This window comes from Lissotriton vulgaris, chromosome 1_2, assembly GCF_964263255.1.
Source record: "Lissotriton vulgaris chromosome 1_2, aLisVul1.2, whole genome shotgun sequence".
NCBI lineage: Eukaryota > Metazoa > Chordata > Amphibia > Caudata > Salamandridae > Lissotriton > Lissotriton vulgaris.
In genome coordinates this window covers 111,341,953-111,363,308 of record NC_141686.1, presented here as the reverse complement: position 1 = coordinate 111,363,308, position 21,356 = coordinate 111,341,953, and the positions used below count along the sequence as shown (strand labels likewise).

The 21,356-nt window shown below is 43.8% G+C and overlaps 1 protein-coding gene across 1 annotated transcript in view; it reads left to right on the top strand.

The window, feature by feature from the left end:
• Positions 1–21,356, top strand: part of LOC147734648 (zinc finger CCCH-type antiviral protein 1-like) — a 713,249-nt gene that overhangs the window by 533,502 nt on the left and 158,391 nt on the right. Inside the window, exon 10 of the mRNA XM_086952945.1 lies at positions 20,426–20,522. Coding sequence (XP_086809071.1) covers positions 20,426–20,522 — 97 coding nt within the window. The remainder of the gene's footprint in view (positions 1–20,425; positions 20,523–21,356) is intronic.

Genomic DNA, 21,356 nt, shown 5'->3' with positions numbered 1-21,356 from the left:
CGCATTATAACATAACATAACATACTGCCTTTTTGATTCCGAGCTCTGTTAACATTCTCCACAGTAGGCTACGATCCACTGAATCGAAAGCAGCTCGGAAATCTACAAAGCAACAAAACAGGTTACCTCGCACCTCAATTGCCTTCTTTGCCATTGCCCAGAGACCAAAACAATGGTCAATGGTTGAATGGCCCTCCTGGAACTATTGGTATTAGGTTATACTGCTCTGCCCAGGATTTCACTACACCTAGTAGTATTTTAGAAAAAACGTTTTCCCCTACATCTAGCAAGCTTATTAGGTGGTAGTTCTGGGGTAGTGTTGCATCCTCTTTTTTATAAATTGGCCTCACAATCGCCCCCTTCCAGCTTTCTGGAAAACCCCCCGAAGTTATAATATGTTGAAAGGTCGTATTTAGAAACCTTGCCCAACAATCTGTACTATTTTTTAAAATAAGTGCAGGTAGGTTATCTGGCCCAGCTGCTTTAGTTAGATTTAAGGATGGATAGTTTCTTATATATTTTGAATGGAGAAGTTCAACCCTTGCAGTTCTAACTCCTCATACCTTATTTCCAGGGTCTTCTCCCTATTTGAACCATTGTACAGTTTACTCAAATGGCTGGCCCAGTCATCTTCACCCACTAAACACCGCATTTCCTCCTGTATGTTTCCCTCTTTTATCAGGCGCCAGAATGATCTTACATTATTTGTGTTAATCGCATCTAACATTGTATTCCAATTTTTGGCCATATATTCTAATTTACTGTCTGTTAACTTATTTTTGTATTTCTGTTTTGCCCCTCGAAGGCTCTCTAGCGTTCCTTTATCTGGCCTTTTCCTTAACTGTCTTTCCCTTTTTCGTACCCTCAGGTTTAACTTCATACACTTGTTATTGAACCACCCATTTGTTCTTACTTTCTTCTTGAAGACTGGCCCTGTCTTTATCTGTATCCTTAGGCAGTTTACGATCTGCTCTATTGTGTGCTCGTACTTGGTTAATATTGTATCGTCTTGCACTGCTTCCCCCACAGCCTTATAATCAATCATTACATTATTAACCAATTCCAGGCTGTCCTCTGTTATGCGTGTAATTAAACGTCTGGGGTATTCAATCTGTAGAGGAATCACTTTCTCTCTTCCCAACTCTTGTTCCATCTTTATTAATAATTGTAAAGGCCAGTGGTCACTACCTTCCTACTGCAGTACTTCAAATCGGTCTATTTCCTTGAAGTACCATGCATTGATAAAAGCGTAATCAATTGGGCAGTTCTGATTTCCTATACGGAAAGTCTTCCTTGCAGGGCAGTCGGTATTATACCGTCCATTAGCACTGAATAGACCTATGGATCCTAGAAATTTTACTAAACGTTTGTCTCGTACCGAATTACCTACGCCATCGAAACTTGCTGCAGGTATTTGTGCGGTAGTTAAAAGTTCTTTAAAGACTTTATCACTATGGGAGGGAACTAATTTATGATTAGAATCACCTAAGATCATTATCAGATGTGCTGCTTTTGTTGTGCTAATAGCCTCTAGAAACTTCTCTAACAGATCCAGTTGATTTTCATAGTCTATTAATGCTTTCTACAGAGGGGGAGTGGTTTTCACATATTTTTAGTGACGGTAACACACTCAAAAAAACTCTGGACCTCTTGAGTTTTTAGACAATAAAGTTTTGAAGGGGGTAATGAGTGTGTTTGGTGTCAAGTCTTAGTGTCCTTAGGCTCAATCCTTATTTGTATCATTAGAGTCAAAAAGTCCTTCTTTTGTAGAAAAGTTGCTCTTTATTTGTGTAGATAAAAACATGGACAGCTGATAGTCTATTAATGCACCTGGCTGAATATATACATTGATCACGACTGTTAGTTTCCTTGTTTGCATACCCCTATACAATTCTACCTGGCAGGCTAATAGCCACCTACATTTCACTTTTAAATTGGTTATTTTAGTTGCTCTTTTTGATGATACCAGCATTATCAGCCCCCCTGAGGGCCGCCCTAGATTCATTCGTACTGCCTCTCTAGTGAACATAAAAAATCCATCAATGGGTTTGGGTATTTCACACAGCCAGGACTCTGGAAGACACAAAATATCATAACTATCCAGCATTTCTCTAAAGGTGTCTTGGGTTAGCTGCCTTCTGTACCCCCCTATATTCCATGAAAGTGTCCGTAAGCTGTGTGAAAACCCCAATTCCTAATCCAGCTCACTCAACCCTTCGTCTATACTATTCCCCCAACTTATTGCAGATTCAGACAAAGGATCAAATCGATTGCTCAGGGCGGGTCCCTGTGTGCTATTTGTTATCGTTCCTTTTAGCGCTCTTTGGTTTTTATCCGTGCATATTCTTCTATATTGAGCGCCTAGTGTATCATATTGTATTTGCTCCAGATGTAAACCTGCGTGATAGGTGAGGGTCCCAGTGTCTCTGCATTTGCTCTCATCTCTACCAAGTTGGTCATCATACACAAGACTTATTCCCTCCTTTTCCAGGTCTCCCTTTGCCCTTATCGCCATCTGCTTTACAAATTCAGTATAAAAAAGCACCTTTGTTACCTAATTTCCATCAGGAGTAGTTATAAAACCTATTTGTCTAATATCGTCAGAAGTAACCCCACTCAGTGTTGGGCATTTAGCTAGTATTTGTAAAAGGTTGGAGCGATTTAAGGGGTTAATTTTCCTTCGTCGCTTACTCCCTACCCTTTGCCTCCATGGTTCCATTTACACCGAAAAGTGCTCGCTATTCTCGTACTTCCCGGAGTTCCTACTGCTTCTCCTACCTTCAATTGCAAGCTTTGGCTTTGGGTAGGTTCCTATCCCTTGTTGTTCTAGGGATGTCTCTCTCCTTATTCTGTTCTCCTCTGACTCTCCAGGCCTTGGGGTTGCGAGCTTCCACCGAGGGTGTTCGTACCTGTTACTATCCTTGTAACTTTTATATGTTGGTTCCCTCCTACCCTCGTTTTATTTCTTACTCCACCTCTTGATGACTTCTTTTGAGCCTGAATTATCATACCTTGTTTATTGCTCTTCTCAGACTGTAGACCCCTTACCCCTTTCAACTTTGGCTGGAGCTTCCTTCTGTTCATATGCTTGGGTCTATGCCTCTGAAAACGTCCGTAAGATCTCCCTTTAATTACTAACATAGGGCATTTTGAGATATATTCTGTCAGGGGATTTTCGCTCTGTGTTACCTCATCCTCTCTCCGACTTAGTGTTACACAGGGCTCTTGATCCCTCTTCTCTGCTACTGGGCGGACTATAGTTGGCATGCAGTTATTGATTTGTTTTAATTCGTCTGCTATCTGTTGTAGTTGGGTTTTATGGGTTTTCCCTTGCCCATTATTCTCGACCAGAGTTTCTAGTATCGCCTGCAGAGTCTTTTGCATTAGAAACATCACCTCTAATAATGATGAGGCCGGGGTTGCTGTCATTTCAAATGCTAAGGATGACTGGAGAGAATCTAATGAGATAGGTCCCCGTGGGGTAGTATCATGTCCCTTCCTCCTCTGCCCATTAGCTGTCTGTTGCAATACTTCGTTATCTACAGAGGGACTAACCCTTCCACTATGGGAAAGGCGGGGTGATGACGATAACCTAGGTTTCAATGGGTATAACTCCCCTTCGATTACCCCCCTTGCTCACCCAGGTCTTAGTTCAATGCTGGGAGTAAAGAGTCATTTGTTTCATTCATTACAGTCTTTTGGACCTTATGTGGTCCTTAATATGGGACCCGCCTAGCACAGAGAAATTATCACTAACGTCCAGATTTTAAAAAAAATATTTCCCTACAACTTTTTTTATAGATTGTCCCAAGGAAGTTCCACTTGTTCCTTCTGCCGCGAGTAAGAGTCTCTCTTGCCTGCTTGGTGTTGTCACTTCTACTAAAAATTTGGTGCTAATATCGGCTGATGATTTTTGAAGCGGATCCTTCTTGCTTTTTCTTAAGACATCGGCTTTCAATCCCTTTTTTACCCCTGTGCTTTTGCTTTTGGCGGAATTTCCCTTATGCCCTTATTGCCTTGCGTAGCTGTGGAAGAGCAAATACGGATTCCAATTATAGATTTCTCTAATCCTCCACAGTTTGCCACTCTCACTTTCACTTGGATCTCCCTCCTGTCCATCTCAAAAAGCAGAGTTCAAGATCAAAAGTCTAGAAGGAGGAGAGCTAGTGGCAAAGCAGCTCAGCACAGCAACCTGAACAAGCCGGGCCGAGACTGCTGATGGACTGCAGTAATTGTAATGGCTGACTGGTTAAATAACCAGATGGTCAATTGGCAAAGAGCAGGCTCACAAACCCACAGAACCACAGCCCCCGCTTACCGCTTACTGCTTTTTGCTCATTCTTTACACTACCTCCTGTAACTCGGTGGTCTGTCGGTCTAGGGTGTATGACCACAGGTAACAGGAGTGTTTAGCCTGCAGGTGATGAAGCGGTGATGGCGGCTGTGGGACATGAAGTTCAGGTATGGAAGTCAGGGGTTGTTCATCTTTGCTTGCAAACTCTGAGCAGCTAATCACGATGATTAGGTGATTAGGCAAATTAAAGAGTGGCGAACACACTCAGCAGTGGTAGACCGCGGCCCGTTCTGTTATAGGGCCCCTAGTGCACTGAAGACCACTGATAGCCAATGGGAAAATCGGCCCCCGGAGTGGGGGCAGGGGGAATCAGTCAAGAAATCAGCAGAGGAGCAGGGTCCAGAGCATTCTGCAGTTTTCAGCATCCCTCCCACTCGCATCCTCCAGCGCTGCACTGCTGCTGGTCTCCGCAAAGACGTGGTGTCTGGATTCAGGTCCAGATCCGCTGAAAAATTTCTACAGGTCTACAAATCTCACAATACAAGCAAAAATAATGCAGTGCATGTGATCTGCTGTTGGGCTCAAGGAACCAAGGTAGACAAACGTAGCTACCTGCAATCCTGCTGCTCACCTATCGACAGTGACAGCACCTGCGTATCTGCTCTGAAGGGTGCAGTGACCGCAAAAAACACACGCCAGCTGTGGGGACACCAGCACTCATTCAAAGTCTTAAATCAGTGCCACTATAGTTGAGAAAGTTACCTACACACGTAGAGGATAGATCCTTTTGCCTCAGTCGAAGAAGCACTTATAATTGTCTCTGTGTCCTGAACCCTGGCATTCTTCCTGTCGTTTGTCGTGAGTGCTGGACTTGAACATGGCAACAACGCAGAACAAGCCACTGTCGCCAGGTTGGCAATCTTTTGAAAACCAAATCCTACTAAATTAGATGAGTTTATTCTTCTCAGAGACCCCATCTCATATCAACAGAGCAAAAATAGCAATATTGGCTTTTCAAAGGTGCGAACCCATTATACTCATTTTAGGGCAGGAAATTGCTCCACTCATCTGACTTTTGAAAACATTATTCCCTGAATACAGATTCTCGCAGAGATACAGCTTATGACTACCAAGCTCTGAGTGATACTTTAGCTTGAAGCTTATTTGAACATAAACCAGCAGGATGGCATAAGCCTTAGTGAATTTAGTGTTCAATGTTGAGATACGCAGTGATCTTCTGGTCATGTGTTCGGGCCCCACTAAGGCGGACAATCTTCTGTCCGCCGATGGTTGGTGAATTGAGTCATTAAATTGGGTATTCGTAACACCTTTCATTCACAGTGTTTAAAAATGTAGTATAAAACTGTTTATAAACCAGTGTATATTATATGCTGTGTCTTCCCATCCTCCAGAATGTTCAGTCAGTCAGTCAAATCCGGTTCCCAGCCACTTAGGGAGAGGCAGAGTAGTACGAAAGAGAAGTGGAAAATTACCACCCTGGTGACTGTGCCATTAATGTTATATTACTAATATGCTTCCGTCACAGCTTCTGCCATGCAGTCTCCTCGGTAGGTTCATGCTGTGTTTTAACTTTGCCTGTCGGAGGAAGCCTGTAGGAGCTGTACACGGTCTGTTGATGGTGGGTCTGTGCACGCTGTGGTGTCCCTGTCAAAATATGGGGGGAAAACATTAATTTTCAGAAGCCCCTCTGGTTCAGCCTTTGGATAGATACCCACCAATTATGAAGGCATGGGCAAAGAATTCCAGAAACACCTTAAAGGAAAAAAAAATGTCCTTTTAAATTAGTTTGCTGTCTCTGTTGAAGGAGGGTGAGGCTGGGTGAACATTGGGAACGAAGAGGGAGTCTGGAAGGAGACTCACTGGCTGTGTGGCGACGACGTGGCAGCAGGGGGATCTCTTATCTTTATGGAGCCATGTGTTTGGCCCCATAAAGATAAGAAACTGCTTTGCAACAGCAGCACAGCAGGCGAACCAGTCCGGCTCGGAGACAAAGGGCATGAACAGAAAACCCTCATTTCCAATGGCAGGCCAACGTGACGTCGGGCAATGGAAATGAGGGGCGGGGCTTAAAGCCATCTTCTCAAAGTCCTCTCTTACAAAATCTCTTGCGGAGGCGGAGCAGTGCTTTGCGCTGCAACGCACGCGAGACCTAAAAAAGAACAAATGGAACGACCGAAACCTTATAACCTACATAAATATTGGTAGTTGAAATGAAAACGATTCCCCAGATGACCAGGCCATGACTGTAAAGGCTCTATATTCATAATTTGACTATTTTTAAAACTGCAAGCAGGACCCAGATTGAAGCTGCTGCAAGACATTGGATGACACCTACATAGAGCACTCACAGCTACAACAAGCTAGAGTTGAACGATAAATTCTGCTCTGCCGGCGGAGGTAGCAGAGTTTTGCCCACTCCACGTTACTTTACTCCACCAAACTCCGTGTGGCAGGGTTTTTTCTCACACGCAGCTCGCCAATTGAGGTTGGCAAATGCGAATGCGAGTCCCCCAGCATGATTTTCAGGTGCTAGAGGGCACGCACTTGGCAGGATTTTCCCAACGCAGGCAGTTGCAACCGTTCGTGGTGAGAACGCTGCAATTTGAGTAGAAAATCTACTCTAGCAGCAGCAAAAAAGCAGTGCCAACTGGCACGCTGCGTGGTGCCATTCATGCTGATTTTGCTGCGCTACAAGCTCCCGGTGCTAAAAGTCAGCACGAGTAGTGCAACATGCCAATTCCCACACGTTCACAGGAGTCTGAGGAATCTCAGAGTTTTCATGTAACTCTGTGGAATTCTGCGGAGTGAAACTCCGCGAGTTCCCCCCACCCCTACCAAGAAAAAAAAACTGAAATCAGATTAGAATGCTTCCTGTACACTATGTATGTGCAGTCCATTGTCTTAGTTTTGCATTTGAGGGACTTCACTGCTATGTGGGGACTTGATCTACTTTAGCAAGCATTATTAAACAGCATCATTATTATAGTCTAATGTGGGTGCCCGGTTGGAGTATTATGTTCTGTGCAATGGAAATGAGGAGACAGCAAGACGATAAAGAGTATATTACGTTAAAAAAATCTCATGTAACAAAATTCCAAATTAAGTGTAGTTGGAGATGACAAAATGTTCCTTTGACCGACTCCCCCTTAGCATCCCTTTATGGTGTACTACCCTGCTAACAGCATGGTGGAGTATGGGTTCTAATTCCTGAGGTACCATATCTAGAATCTGGCACTCATCAGACCTGCTTCATATGGTCTAGTAGTTTAGCACACACCAATATTGCACAAGTTCTATTAGTCTTGGGTTATATTTAAACACTGTGCATTTCCCATACTATTTATAAACCGGCCTGTATTGACAGCATTATAACTGCTGGACAAGGAAAGTAAACAGGATTATTTGAAACTTTACTGAGCAAAACTGAAGGGTGTCTACTAGTAAACAACAGCACAAGGCCTGTCAAGAACACAGCTTATTGCTCTGTCATGGCCCGTCACTGTTGGAGTACCTCCATGCTAGGGAGATGAATGCACCAGCCAGAGGCTTATTTCATCAAGACAGGCAAGTTTGGATCTCAAACTATATGCCTGAATGGGAGGACTATCAAATAGAAAAGGAAAACTCTGGCGGTCTGCGGCAATTTCCATCATGGCCAGAGGGGTCCTAGAGGGAGAGAACAGACAAGTAATCAATGAAATAGGGAAACGAAGGCAGAAAGAGAAGGGGAGGAGTCATGGACTTTGAGGATTACCAAAACTAGTGAAGGGCTCATCTCAGTGGGGAAGGGGATGAGGCCTGGAGGAGAAAAGATGAAGAGTGCAGCGAAGTTAGAAGGGAGGTGAGACATGAAAGAGATGGAGAGAACAATGAGGAACCGGACAGTGGATAAAGAGACGGAGTGGAGAGGAGCGGAGTTGGAGCCCAAGCGGAGGAAAGGGCTGTAATCACTTTCTTCAACCTACCTAGCACCAAGACAAAGAACTAGAGAAAGATGATGGTACAAAACCAGATGCCTGGTCAGAGGAGTGATGGATTCCACTGATGGATGCTTTTCGCCCAGCCACAGTCCCAGGAAGGGTGAGTCCAAAAGCTGGGTAACGGTGTCCTAATTTTGGCAGGTATTGTTTTTTTCTTTCTTTTTGGTTTCTATTTTGTAAATGTAAATGTAAAATGTAGATTGATACTTGTATAGCGCACTACTCACCCGCAAGGGTCTCAAGGCGCTTGTACGAATACCGCTGTGGAACTCATCCTGGCTTTCCCTGTGAGGCGTCCACTCCTGGGCACCCCCAAGGTGGTGGCCAGGCATCCTTAGCGTTGTGGGGGCCGTTGTGGAGATTGAGCAAGCTATTGCCCAGAGTTGCAGAGTGGGACTCCATGATTGGAAGAGGCACCGAGGCGAGAATTATCAGGTCCGTGGAATTTTGAGCCCAAGACCCACCGAGGCGGGGAATTGAACCCTGGTCCTGGGCTAGACCTCTGCATCAGGGTCTGCCGCTCTAATCATTGAGCCACACTTCTCCACATATTTTGAAAGAGAGGGCATATACTCTCACTGCCAACCAATTTGCACAGGGTGAAGTAATAGACGATTAAATGCTGGAGGTTAAGAGTTCTCTTTCTGTCCCCTCACTGCCACCATAATAATTCCTATTTGTAATAATAATAATTCCTATTTGTAATGCGCGAACATATCACCCCCTTAAGGGTTTGAAGGCGCTGGGGGCCGTCGGGGAGATTAAGAGAGCTATTGCCCAGAGTCACATGATGCTAAGAGGAGCTGCTGCCGGTGATCAAATCGCAATCCCTGCGCTCCGGTGTCAGTCTCCCTGGCCACTGTGCCACACCTCTCCCTCAATATTCTCTTCAGGCAAGACCTCCATACTTATGCAAAAGGGTATTGTCCGATACCCACTACACGACATATCTTTTCCTAGCTTTCTCATGAGAGATCTAACTTTTGTTGCGGGGATTCTGCACAATACACAGGACTATGCATAGGAATATGGGACCTCTGTGTATAGGGGCTAAGCCTTCCCACCACCTTAGTGCCCACGAACCCAGGTCCGATTAGCTATAGTGTCTCACGTGCTCTCCTACACTCTCCTGAAGAAGCAAATGATTAGACACACAAGAACACAACACTCTCGGATCTCTCAGGACACAACCAGCAGCAAAATGCATAAACCTAACACAGTTAGAATTGCAGCAAGGCCCTATATCATAAAGGGAGATTTCATCATATAAAGACAGTGGATAAAGGACTACAAGGCCTACCCACCCTCCCCTTGGTCAGAAGAAGTATTATTATATAATTGAAAATCTCTGGGCTTTGTCAGCAGACCCCATACCTTATTGCCTAGATGGTATATCTACATCATAGGAACTGCATGGCTCTTCTCCCTGGAAAGCTCCCTCTCCAAGTGTGTGTTACCCAAACATGCATCCCCATGATATCAAAGCACGAGTTATCAGCAGCAGCTGTGTTAGCATGTTTTGTCCAGGTGCTAGAGACTGACCAGAACAGAAAAACAAGGGGCAGTGTTCAGATTAAACTCCAGGAGCAGGCAGAGAACAAACAGAGTAGATGGTTCTCATGTGAAAAGCATAAACAGAGTCTTGCAAAAATAAAGTCATTTAGTAACGTGATCAAAAGCAGCATCATGGTTGCTGGGCTCATGCTAACATAGCGTTTTCCAAAATGTCTCTATTGGCCACGTGACACCCTCCCCTTGGCCAGATAGTAGCATATAGAAAAACAGTTTGCAAAGGTAAGCAGAGTAAAAGAGCCAAATTGGGAAGATGCAAAAAATCTAGTTTAAAACCGTTTTAGGGCAAGTCTGGAAAATTGATCAGATTATGTGAACTGTGGAATGCAATTCGTTCCAAAAGGTCATCCCTGTCATTCATAGCAAAGAGGGATGCCATCCAGTTGATCAGGTGGACGGAACACATGTGCTCCTCATAATCCTATACTTCCAAGATCATATCGGGCAACTTGCATGATACTCAATGAAACTCCTTTGTAAGAGGCGTTGTGCAGCCTCACAGGTATTCCAGTCTGCCAACACTCCAAGTGCAGCTGCACACATCAAATGGCCAGCCCCAGAACAGGCCTGGTCATGGGCCAGCAAAGAACCCATCAACAGACCATAATCCAGGTCAGCACCGGGCGCATTAGAGAGGCATATTTCCTAGGCCCAATAGAAAGGGCACCGTCGGCAATAGAACACAGGTTGCACGCAAGTGAGGAAGGCGAAGCAACAAGTAAGTCCATAACTTACACCAGACGTCACCAATGGCAAATATCCAAAACATTGTTGCATTCTGTCACGGTACAGTTGCAATTGGCCAGGACGGTGCAGTACCACAAGATGGGCAGCCATTGCGTAACAGGAGCAGAAGTACCAGCACGCCACACACCAGCAAGAGGATCAATGGAAACCCTCTGAACGCACTAGAAAAAATAGAATGAATAAAGGCTGGTATTACTCAAAAAAACATCTGAAAATAGGACACAAGACCGGATCCCACAAGTAAAAAAAAATAGCAAGGCCTTCAGTATCAGATGCATTAAGTATTTGGTGTATTAATTCTCCAAAATGGAGTGGGTGATTGGAGTTTAGTAGTGACCGTATCTCACTTTCGGTTCTCGCCACCTGCAATTTGTATGTCTCTTGCACTGATGTGAGAGCCACTTCTTGTTGAAACAATAGCGCTTTGAGTCTGCTGAGGTTATTGAAATCTGTTTGCAGAGTAGGAATGGAAGGCCAAAGCGAACTATCTACAATCCCATGCGGGGGTGGAAAAAGGACACTGCAAGTAACAACTTGCGAAACCGTTACTATATACAGGATGCCGGCCCGTAAGCAACAGCAGTCGTTGTTATTCAAAATAAGATAACAGCCATTTGAAGGCAATGTGAGCCCGGGAATAATTGCTGGGACGGGCGTGCTCTTAAAAAAACAAGCCAGATTAGGTGCCCACACGTTACGAGCGCCATGCAATTTCGCTTGTTTGCAAATTAGGGAATGTCCTACAGTGGAATCACAATCCTCCCCTGTTAGAAAAACCTCCTTATCCACGCGCAGACATTTGTAGGTGAAGGGCAAGGTCCACAATTCATGAATAGGAGTACTTCCTGGGGCGTAAAGCGGCCAACCGGGAAGTGTTTCATGCAAGATGTGAACTGAAATAGTGAGAAGGGCAGAGATATAACGCCATGTATTAACCACACTGCTGAATCAGTCTCTGCTACAGAAAAAGGTAACTGTTCTAATTGTTCTATATGTCACAGCATGTAAGTTGCGTCTTTCATAGACATAAACCTCTGTCTATCAGTCATATTAAATGGTAAAAACAGTGCAGAAGCATTCAAATAATCTCATGGAACCTTTCCCATTTTGAGTGTTTGCAAAATCCATGCAAATTGCATTACAGTAGGCAATTGATTCTGACCATGGTAAAACACAGATACATTATTCTAAACAATATTAATAACAGATGAAACAATATTATCCAAGGTGTAAATATGCGAAGACAATGTATTAATGCTAGTGTTGACTACTGCAAGAACATTTTCCAAATTTGCTTGGTCAATTTGGGGCAGACGCACTGCAGTTTACACCTGCAACAGTTTCCACAGTTCTTTAAATGCCTCATATATAAATCACTTTGATCTAGGTGATTTAGGACCTAAACTAAAATCAGCCAAATTGATGTCACTCAACAAAAGCTTTTTTTGGAAAAGGAGGGAGCGACCCCACTGTCCAAGAGAGGGGGTACCACAGGTAAATAAAAATTTAAATTCTCTTGGAGAGGAAATAACGGAATGTTCACATCAAGTTATCTTCCAGTGTTGGTCTCACCCACACGTGATAAACCACAATCATCCACAGTCACTCAAAACGGCCAAGACCCCACTAGTCAATTGTAATGTATGCAAAGTCAAAATTATTGCATAAAAGGGTTTATTCTTATTTGGTCACAAAATCTCATAAAAATTCTAACTAAAAAGAAAATAAAGAAAATAAAAACACAATACATCAAGGAATACACATCATTAAAAAAACACAATGTTGCAAAAGAATAAATAAAATGAGAGACTAGAAAAGTTTTGTGCAAATAAATAATTGCTTCTGTACTGAGTTGTTCCCTGAAAAATCGCAGTCTAAAAACATTTAAATGTCCACAGCCTGACGTATTCTGTTGGGCATAAAGGTGTTCCTGGGGTACATCCACAGGTTATTCATTCTCTTGGACATCAGCGTGTGGGAACACATGCTGTTGGTAATTCTTTGGCTGATGAGGCAGCCAAATCTGCAGTAGCCACATATTCAATAGCAGCAGTTAGTAGGTGCAAGACTAAGATTGATATGGATATTCTTGTGGCGATAGCTGCTATGAAGAGTGGGACAGACTTCCCACAAGGTTTCCCTTCTAAGTATTCTTATCATTTGTCCCCTGAGCAAGTCCCATTTGCTACAATACCGTCTGTTGGCGATCGGCTGATTCCAAACAAGGACCGCAGACTTCCATTGATCATAGCCGCACATGAAGGCATGGCATCTGCAGTTGCTGGAGTTTCTGCAACAGTGTCTGTTACAGAAACGTTATTGGTGGTGTGGTTTATATAAACAAACCCGTAATTATGTACTATCTTGTGACATTTGTCAACAGATTAAACCATCTTTGGTTGCACATCCACCACATACACAGCTATACATTTCAAATCAACTGTTTGGTTGCATTTATCTTGATCACTGCGGTTCTTTGACTTCTGACACTGCATATAAACATATTTTGGATGCAGTTGATTTGTGCACTAGATTTCTTTTTGGGTTTGGCCACAATGCAGTGCTGACGCTCAAAATATCATTAGAGATTTGTGGGTCTTTGTCGGAACTTTTGCCTGTGGCACCTTCCATTCTGAACACGGTCCCGCGTTTGCCTCTAAGGCGTACAAGGACGTAATGAGGCCTTTGGGAGTGCTAGTGCAGTTTTCGTCTCCATACAGGCCTGAGGGCAATTCTATAGTGGAGCGACTGAACCGTGACTTAAAGCAATCTTTGACAGCTAAAGTATTAGATACTGGCAGGGGTTGTCTAACTCATTTGTATGGGGTTGAAAGTGCACTAAATAATCTCCCCAGAAGGTCTCTGGGTGGGTGGACCCCGTACAAAATGATCTTTAGCATTAAAATGTTTGTGCCAGACCTTGATGGTCTAGATGTTGTGGCGGCTGCCGCAACGTTTGACGTAGATAACCATTCTACTATGTTGCAGGAACTACAAAAGACCCGTGACACACTGACTAAAGATCATTCACCCTCGTCCACTGAAGCGGGCGTGCTGATCCTGTGACTGGCTGGCTTCCTAAATTTGGAGATCTGGTACGAGAAAAGATGGAGAACAAAAGAAAATGTGGTCCCTCTTATCATGCACCTGTCCCAGCTCTTGTATTGAAAACAATGCGTTTTCCCTGCGCCAGAGAGCGTTCCTTTAGAATCGCCATCTGGACCGCAGTAAAAATTTTCTCAGCTGTGGAAAATCACATTTTCACCGATGTATACAAATGTGATTTATATGCTATTGGTACTGTGTCAACTTCATTGAATGTCAAATAAGTGAAACCTACTGTCCCTGGCACAATTCTTATGACCTAGTTTGTAGAATTATCACGTATTAATAAGAAGTTGGTCGCGAGCAGATCAGACTACAAAGATAGAAGAATCACAGTATGTTCCGGAAGCCAGCTGGCAGACGAAAAAGAGGGTTGTATCAACGCATAAAGCGGTTTGATACCCTGGGCTTAATCAGGAATGTAAGCCCTCCCGAAATTCAGAAATCCCAGCAAAGACTGTAATTATTTCAATGTACACGTAGGCTGCAATTGTGAACACTTCTCCAGAAAGTGGGGGGCCAGCCCCCGACCTTCATTATTGAGCTCATAGCCCAAAAACAGAACCGCCAAACGAGCGATGTGTGACTTGGCAAAATTAATTTTGTAACCCAAGACAAATAAGATGTGGGATCAATCAGCCATCCGTCAAATAAATATCATTGACGTATGAGAGCGCATCGGGGTCAATGCCGTTTAAGAGAGACACAACGTGTGCAGCAAAAGCCCTGGGACTGTTCCTATAGCCCATAGGCAAACGCGTAAGGCGCTTCTGATTGCCAACCACGGTAAATGCGGTCCAGTCATCGCTACTAGGAGCCAAATTGTGAATATAAAAACCATTGGGTATATCCAGAGTTATTTTGTACTTTTTACGAACTATATTATTCACTAACGCAGAGCTGTGTGTGTTTTGTACTGCAAATGTACGAACATGACTGTTTGCAATGTCGATAATCCAAAACTATATGATATGAGCCGCCCGGTTTCAATACTGGAAAAAGAGGATTATTCTTGGATGAAACACAGGGTTCAATGACACCCTGATATACCAACTGGGTCAAAATCTCACTTACCGATGCTTTTACTTCACATCTGATCGGATACTGAACTTTCGGCTGTGGCATAGAACATAAAGTTGTTTCATGTGCCGGCAAATCATTATCCCAGCCCACCTAATTACGATACACAGACGGTGCTAGGGCCAAAGCCTATTCTGCAGCGTAAGCCTGTTTAGCCTCTTCAGAGACATAACAGGATAAACTAGGGAGTATAACATCTTCCCCTCGGGAAGAAGGCAAGACAAATGGAGGTGGCCAATCTGTCACAGCTAGCAAAATGTAATAGGGCTAGGTAAGGTTGTCCAAAAAGACTCCCTTAATTGTACGTTTAGTATCACCCTCAATTTGGAGGACTATCTCATAAAGCCTATCAGCGGTGCAGATTGTGTGTCTGCTGTTTCCACTGTGATGAAAATATCAGTTGTTCTCGCCTCTAGACAAAGATGGAGTGCCTCCCGCACTATGGTAACTTCCGCCACGCTGTAGAGGAGTGTCACTGCCCATCTCCAATCAAGGAGCAGGGTTCTCACCGTCTGAGGCATATTTTGCTGTTAAAGCGACAACCTTCTTCTTTCGATATGGGGGCCAAAAAAGATGCAGTCCCTCTGGTTTGGCTTTCATGTAAAACTGGTGTGGTGAGTCACATCTCTGCTGTGTGGTCTCGCTTTGTGTGCGATCCTGGCGCTCTCCACCACTGAACTGTGAATCCGACGTGCTCTGTAAGGAACGAGGAGAGCGCGGATCAATAACTTGAAACCTCTCCGGTATCTTAATTTTAGCAAAACAAATCTACGCTCAGAAGCCTAAGGTGTTGGTGAACCAGCACACAAACCTTGCTTCTGTTGTTTCTGTCACCGATTCTTGTTCCAGTTCTTTTTAGGAAAGACTGAACACTCATCCTTCTCAGGTTGGGCCTTTTGTTGAGTTTGAGTAAAAGACTTAATTCCCAGATTATTTCGACTCATATACTTTAGCAAAAATCTTTGGAGATTCGCGTTGTTTATCCACGTCAGGAACTTCCTCTAGGTGCTGACTCACCTGTAAGCAGATTGTTTCCCCCTTGACAGTAGCAAGGATCATATTGGAAACAATAGGGAGCACCCCCCCAATCTCATCCCCAAATCCAGGGCAGCCTCTGCCCCATGTTCATCCTGAACCTTTTTAAGAATGGACGGAAGAACCGTCACAGAGGGGGTGCTACAACATGGTGAATAAACTGCTGCAAACACTTTTCCCCAAATGGTGCAATCTGCCAAATCGGGAATAAGTCCTCTAGGTAAACTCATGGTAAGGATCCTATGTTTCTCCAAAGGGGTAGTATGCGGAATGACCGCTTTGAATTGCTCAAATTTTTCTGCAATCCAATAAGGGAAATCATCCTTATTCTGAGGACGTTTACCCATCATTGAATTAATCATGATGGGACTAATAACAAGACCACCACCATGCCCTGGTGGTTGTGCAGCAGCTCCAGGCGGAGCCACCTGAACATTATGTGACTTAAACTGTACTACAGCTCTATGTCTATGTATCAACGATGTATACAATTGTCTCAACTCTGCGAGAGGAACATGAAGGTAATTTAGATATGGTGTAAACCGAGCCAAAATGGGCCACGTGGCCCCATCGACTGATAAGGGGTCTAAATGGACCACAGAAACAGGGTGAGGAAGGGCACCATTAAACCATATGGTGTGCTGCCAAGCTGTCAACGGAACTTCTGGTAATCAATAAGGTCGATAATCCTGCGGGACCGCGCAGGTAGTGTATTCGTGAAACAAATTATCATTCCCATCCACTTCCGGAAAGGTAACCCGAGAATAGAAAACCTCGAAGCGGTATGCTGAGGTGGAAGCTGGTGAAGAGAAGGTCATGATTATCAAGAAGATTATTTTGCAGCTACTGGAGCTGTTGTCTATGCACTCTGCTAGGACCTTCTACTTGGGTGCTCTGATCGGCTGGTAGTAGAGACTCAGGGCTAAATGTCCTTGTTTTTATGGTGGTTTGTTCTCCATCTTGTTTGCAGTGTTGTTTTGTTGTGTGCAGTTCTTCAGTGTTGAAAAAAGCCTGGTTTCAAGTCTTCTTCTGTGTGTTATGTTTACTGGGTGACAGTTGGTGCATTTTGTGATCTACTCATGGGGCTCTTTGATTTTGCTGTTTAAGTCATTGGTGGGATTGGGCTGGTTCTGCCACAGGGAGTCTGGCCAGTTTGAGTCTGAGATGCTGCTCCAACTGAATCTGGCCAGGCTTGTGATGAAGAATTTTGTTTGTCGAGGGTTGCGGATTGTGAATTATATGATGGCGTGATCAGTCCAGGTGAGAGGCATGGTTGCAGTGATTTTGATGCCGTTGAAGGTAGCAAAAACTGGATCAAAGGTGTTTCCAACTGAGCTTCTAATGGAAATTGAAATCTCCTAGTTGGATGTAATCTTTGGAGTCGATGGTTTGGCGGTGTTAAAGTATGCAATGTTGTCGGTGAGAGTAGCTTCTGGTTCTGGTGGTCAGTAGACGAGTGTTTCGGTCAGAGTGTATGTTACTGAGATTCGTAATTTGAATTTGTAGGTGCGCTACATAGAGGATTGTGCTCTCTGTGGTTGTTGTGCTGTTGATGGGTTCATTTAATATTTTACGGATTCCTTCTCCTGGCTTGTGTTGGTGCTCCTGCCTTGGAAGGAAGAGGAGGCCTGCGGTGTTGCTGTCTAGGAAGTTGGAAATGTTTGTGGTGTGCTTTCTGAGTGAGCGAGTGTTGAATAGCATGCATGATAGTTTGTCCTGGGGTGCCTCTTTGTAGGTGGGAGCAAGAGATGTGTGTATTTTGTGTGGAGGGTGTGGTCCTGGTAGGTGGGACACTACACACAAAATGCCAATGGGTGAAAGCGAATGCTCCTTCTGTGCTGCGTGGTGATGTGCAGCAGCAGCGTGGAATGGGCATCCTGGGTTAAGTGATTGGAGGAACGCTGCAGGATAGTGTTGGGAGGACAAAAGAACCAAGTTTTGTGACGCAGGGCATGGTCCGGGCTTAGACAGGCTCTGAGGGCGTGCCTTTGGTTGCCTGTGGCGCATCTTCTGCTACTCTACGCCACAGATGCCATTAAGTAGTTCCTGGAAGGACCGCAGGGAGCAGTGGTCAGGGCATAACAGTAGTGTAGGAAGGAGTGGCTGCACAGGAAGAAACAGGTTAGGAGCTGGGGCAGAAGGACTGTGGTGTGGGAGGTTGGAGGCAGGAAACGGAATGCAGGGAGGAGGCACAGAGGGTACCAAGAGGCAAAAACTCAGAAAAATGCACAAGAGTGAAAAATAGGCACAAGGGCGCAAGAAGCAGATGGCACAGGCGGGGGGATAGAGAACAAGATCGTTAGTGGGTGAAGTGGTGGGAGCCTCAAGGCACAGGAGCCAGGTCTGATTAGAGGGTTGGTCTCGGGTAAGTCCAAGGACGGCAGCACCTGCCTCAAAGGCCAGCCAGAAAATGTGGTATCCTCTCTACACTAGCTCCCAAGGTTCATGCATGTGCATCCTGAGGCATCAGAATCTCAAGAATATTTTCGCTTTACAATCATAACCTTCTTTGTGCTGCCTTTTGTATCAAATCTGCCTGAGAGCATTTACCAAATGATTATCGGTGGTGGAAGAAAATGCCTTCAGGCCTATGTTGGGAGGCCATGAAATGTGACTTCATGCCTAAATGATTGGTTGGTCTTTGAAAATTAGTTTGAACTATGTCATAGGAGTGCAAATAGACCAGCAAGTTTTGTTCCTTTTGGACTTCATCATGAAATTTCAGAAGTCGTATCCATGCCACACACTGTAAAAGGAAAAATGTTGGGTGTTGACAGAGACACTGCAAAAGTAATAGCAATTGTGATTAATTGTATTGTCTGCATCCCCGCTTAGCAGCTTCAGAAGTCTAGAGAACAGTCTTTAAGGAGTCAGCTTTCCATATTGATGGAGTTATGAAAGTTTCACCCATTGGCGTTATTACACTGAATACTGCTGAAAAGTGCTCATGTATTTTAAAGAATTCTTTACCAATTATTGATTGTTTTTCCATAAGTCTTCCTTATAATGATTGCTGTCTGGATTCTAACAGCATGGTTTACATCTATATCTCACATCTGTCTTTGTAAATTTGTTTTCTTTGTCTAGAGTGTGATTGTTAGTTGTTGCAATGGGAAGGAATCACATAGGTGAATTCCAGAAGGAGCAATAATAAAAGGATGCAGGCTTAAACATTACTTCCATTTCCTGTGGACGTTTGGTCTTTGCATATTATTTATGAAATTAAATTCCATGATACCCTCATGCTTTCCTGTTTTGCTTTGCAAAATTCGCCCATTGGCTATCTGTATGTGCTGTGCACAAATGAGCATTGTGATGATTGTAACCATAGTGGTTGATGTGAAGGTTGTAACCATGATGGTAATTGTATGATCTGATATCAGAGTAAGATTCTGAAAGTTAGAGTGCTGAAAGAACAACTCAACACTGGGATTGTACAGAAAGACCATTACTGAGGTCAGACAGTGGTCTCACTGGGAACAATACTGCCCCACCCAATTACAAGTTCTACCTGGTGCGCAAATGCACACAGTAAATATGTGTTTCTGTGCACATTTTACTCACGCTCAAACTTGTAGTAAAATGTGCATGGAATCAGGCCAGGATTTGGGATCTACATGTGGTTTTGCACCTGTTCTTTCTGGGTCCAGGATGTTATTTTGAATTCCATCCCTCAAAAATTCATACTGGCCGGTCGGAGATTTGGCCAGTATCATGCCAGTTATCAACCAATCCGGAAAGAGGGTCATAGTGTAAAGAGCTATGTTCACCACTAGAGGTGCACAGTTCTTTCACATCCTCTTGTTTATGCTTTGATATTTCCTCCTTTAGCATAGTTCTTTGACATCCTCTCTTTTCTGTTTTACTATAGTTCATCCTCTGGAGGTGCACAGATCTTTCACATCCAGTTTTTTTCTGTTTCTATATTTCCTCCACTAGATGTGCGCAGTTCTTTCACATCCTCCTTTTTCAATTTCTATAGTTCCTCCTCTAGAGAAACACAGTTCTTTCACATCCTCTTTTTTCTGTTTCTATAGTGCCCTCTCTTCTAGAGGTGCACAGATCTTTCACATCCTCTTTTTTCCGTTTCTATAGTTCCCCCTCTGGAGGTGCACAGTTCTTTCATATCCTCCTTTTTCTGTTTCTATAGTTCCCACTCTAGAGGTGCACAGATCTTTCACATCCTCTTTTTTCAGTTTTTATAGTTCCCACTCTAGAGGTGCACAGTTCATTCACATCCTCTTTTTTCTGTTTCTATAGTTCCCAATCTAGAGGTGCACAGATCTTTCACATCCTCTTTTTTCCATTTCTATAGCTCCTCCTCTGGAGGTGTACAGTTCTTTCATGTCCTCTTTTTTCTGTTTCTATAGTTCCCACTCTAGAGGTGCACAGATCTTTCAAATCCTCGTTTTTTCATTTCTATAGTTACTCCTCTGGAGTTGCACAGTTCTTTCATATCCTCTTTTTTACTGTTTCTATAGTTCCCACTCTAGAGGTGCACAGTTCTTTCACATCCTCTTTTTCCCATTTCTATAGCTCCTCCTCTGGAGGTGTACAGTTCTTTCATATCCTCTTTTTTTCTGTTATCAAGACATGATCCAGAAGAATTTGACTTATGGCACAGAGAAAGAGGTTCGCAGGAGACCACGGTTTGTGTCCAAGGATGACATCGATAGGTTAAAGGCATGGTATGTATCCTGTATTATCACGTTCTTTGAAATACATGCTTGGATAAATCTAATTCTTAATCTTTTTCACATGCTGCAGGCACGGAGGCAGCAGTTTATAGTGACAGATCATCACTCACCATCGCCAGGGCTGCAGAGATCAGAAGGAGGCAATGGGAGACACTTGGTCTTCATTATCAGTTTCACTGCTTCTCAGTCTCATGCCTCCTGGGCAGTCCGAAGATTAGCACCTGCTCAAGCACTAACTTTAAAGCTTCTTTGGTTGCGGGGCTTAGTGGGATAAAAAAACATTGAGGGTTCCTTGAAAAGGGCGGGGCTTAAACATATACACTGAAATGTGCATAGCGTGCCACCGTGTCCACACATTTGCACAGAATTGCAACTGGCATATGTGACCATTGCTCTGTGTGCTTTACGGAGAGGCCAATTATTGAATGGCCACTTTTATTGTGTTTAATTCACTAAGACTGCCCCCACTTATTCTGAGCACCTTTTTGTCCCTGACAGGCACTGAGAGAAACTCGCACTGCCTTCAGCCACAACTCATTTGCAGAGACGTTTTAAGGCATGGGCAAAGTTGGCTCTGACCCAGGCCACCAGCCTTTAATGATAGAGTCAGTTCTGTTTTACAGAGAGTCTTGATGTCCTTGAATAATTCTTACATTATTCCATACACCGTTTTCCTTAAACTTATTTATAATGTCGGTGATGTGAGTCTATTGCTGACCTTTTGCAGATTGCTGCTGTGTTTATGTTTGATTCTTTAAGGTCGATACAGGACCTGACATATTCATATGTCACAGAGATTATTTGCATTAATATTAGTGAGCTGCT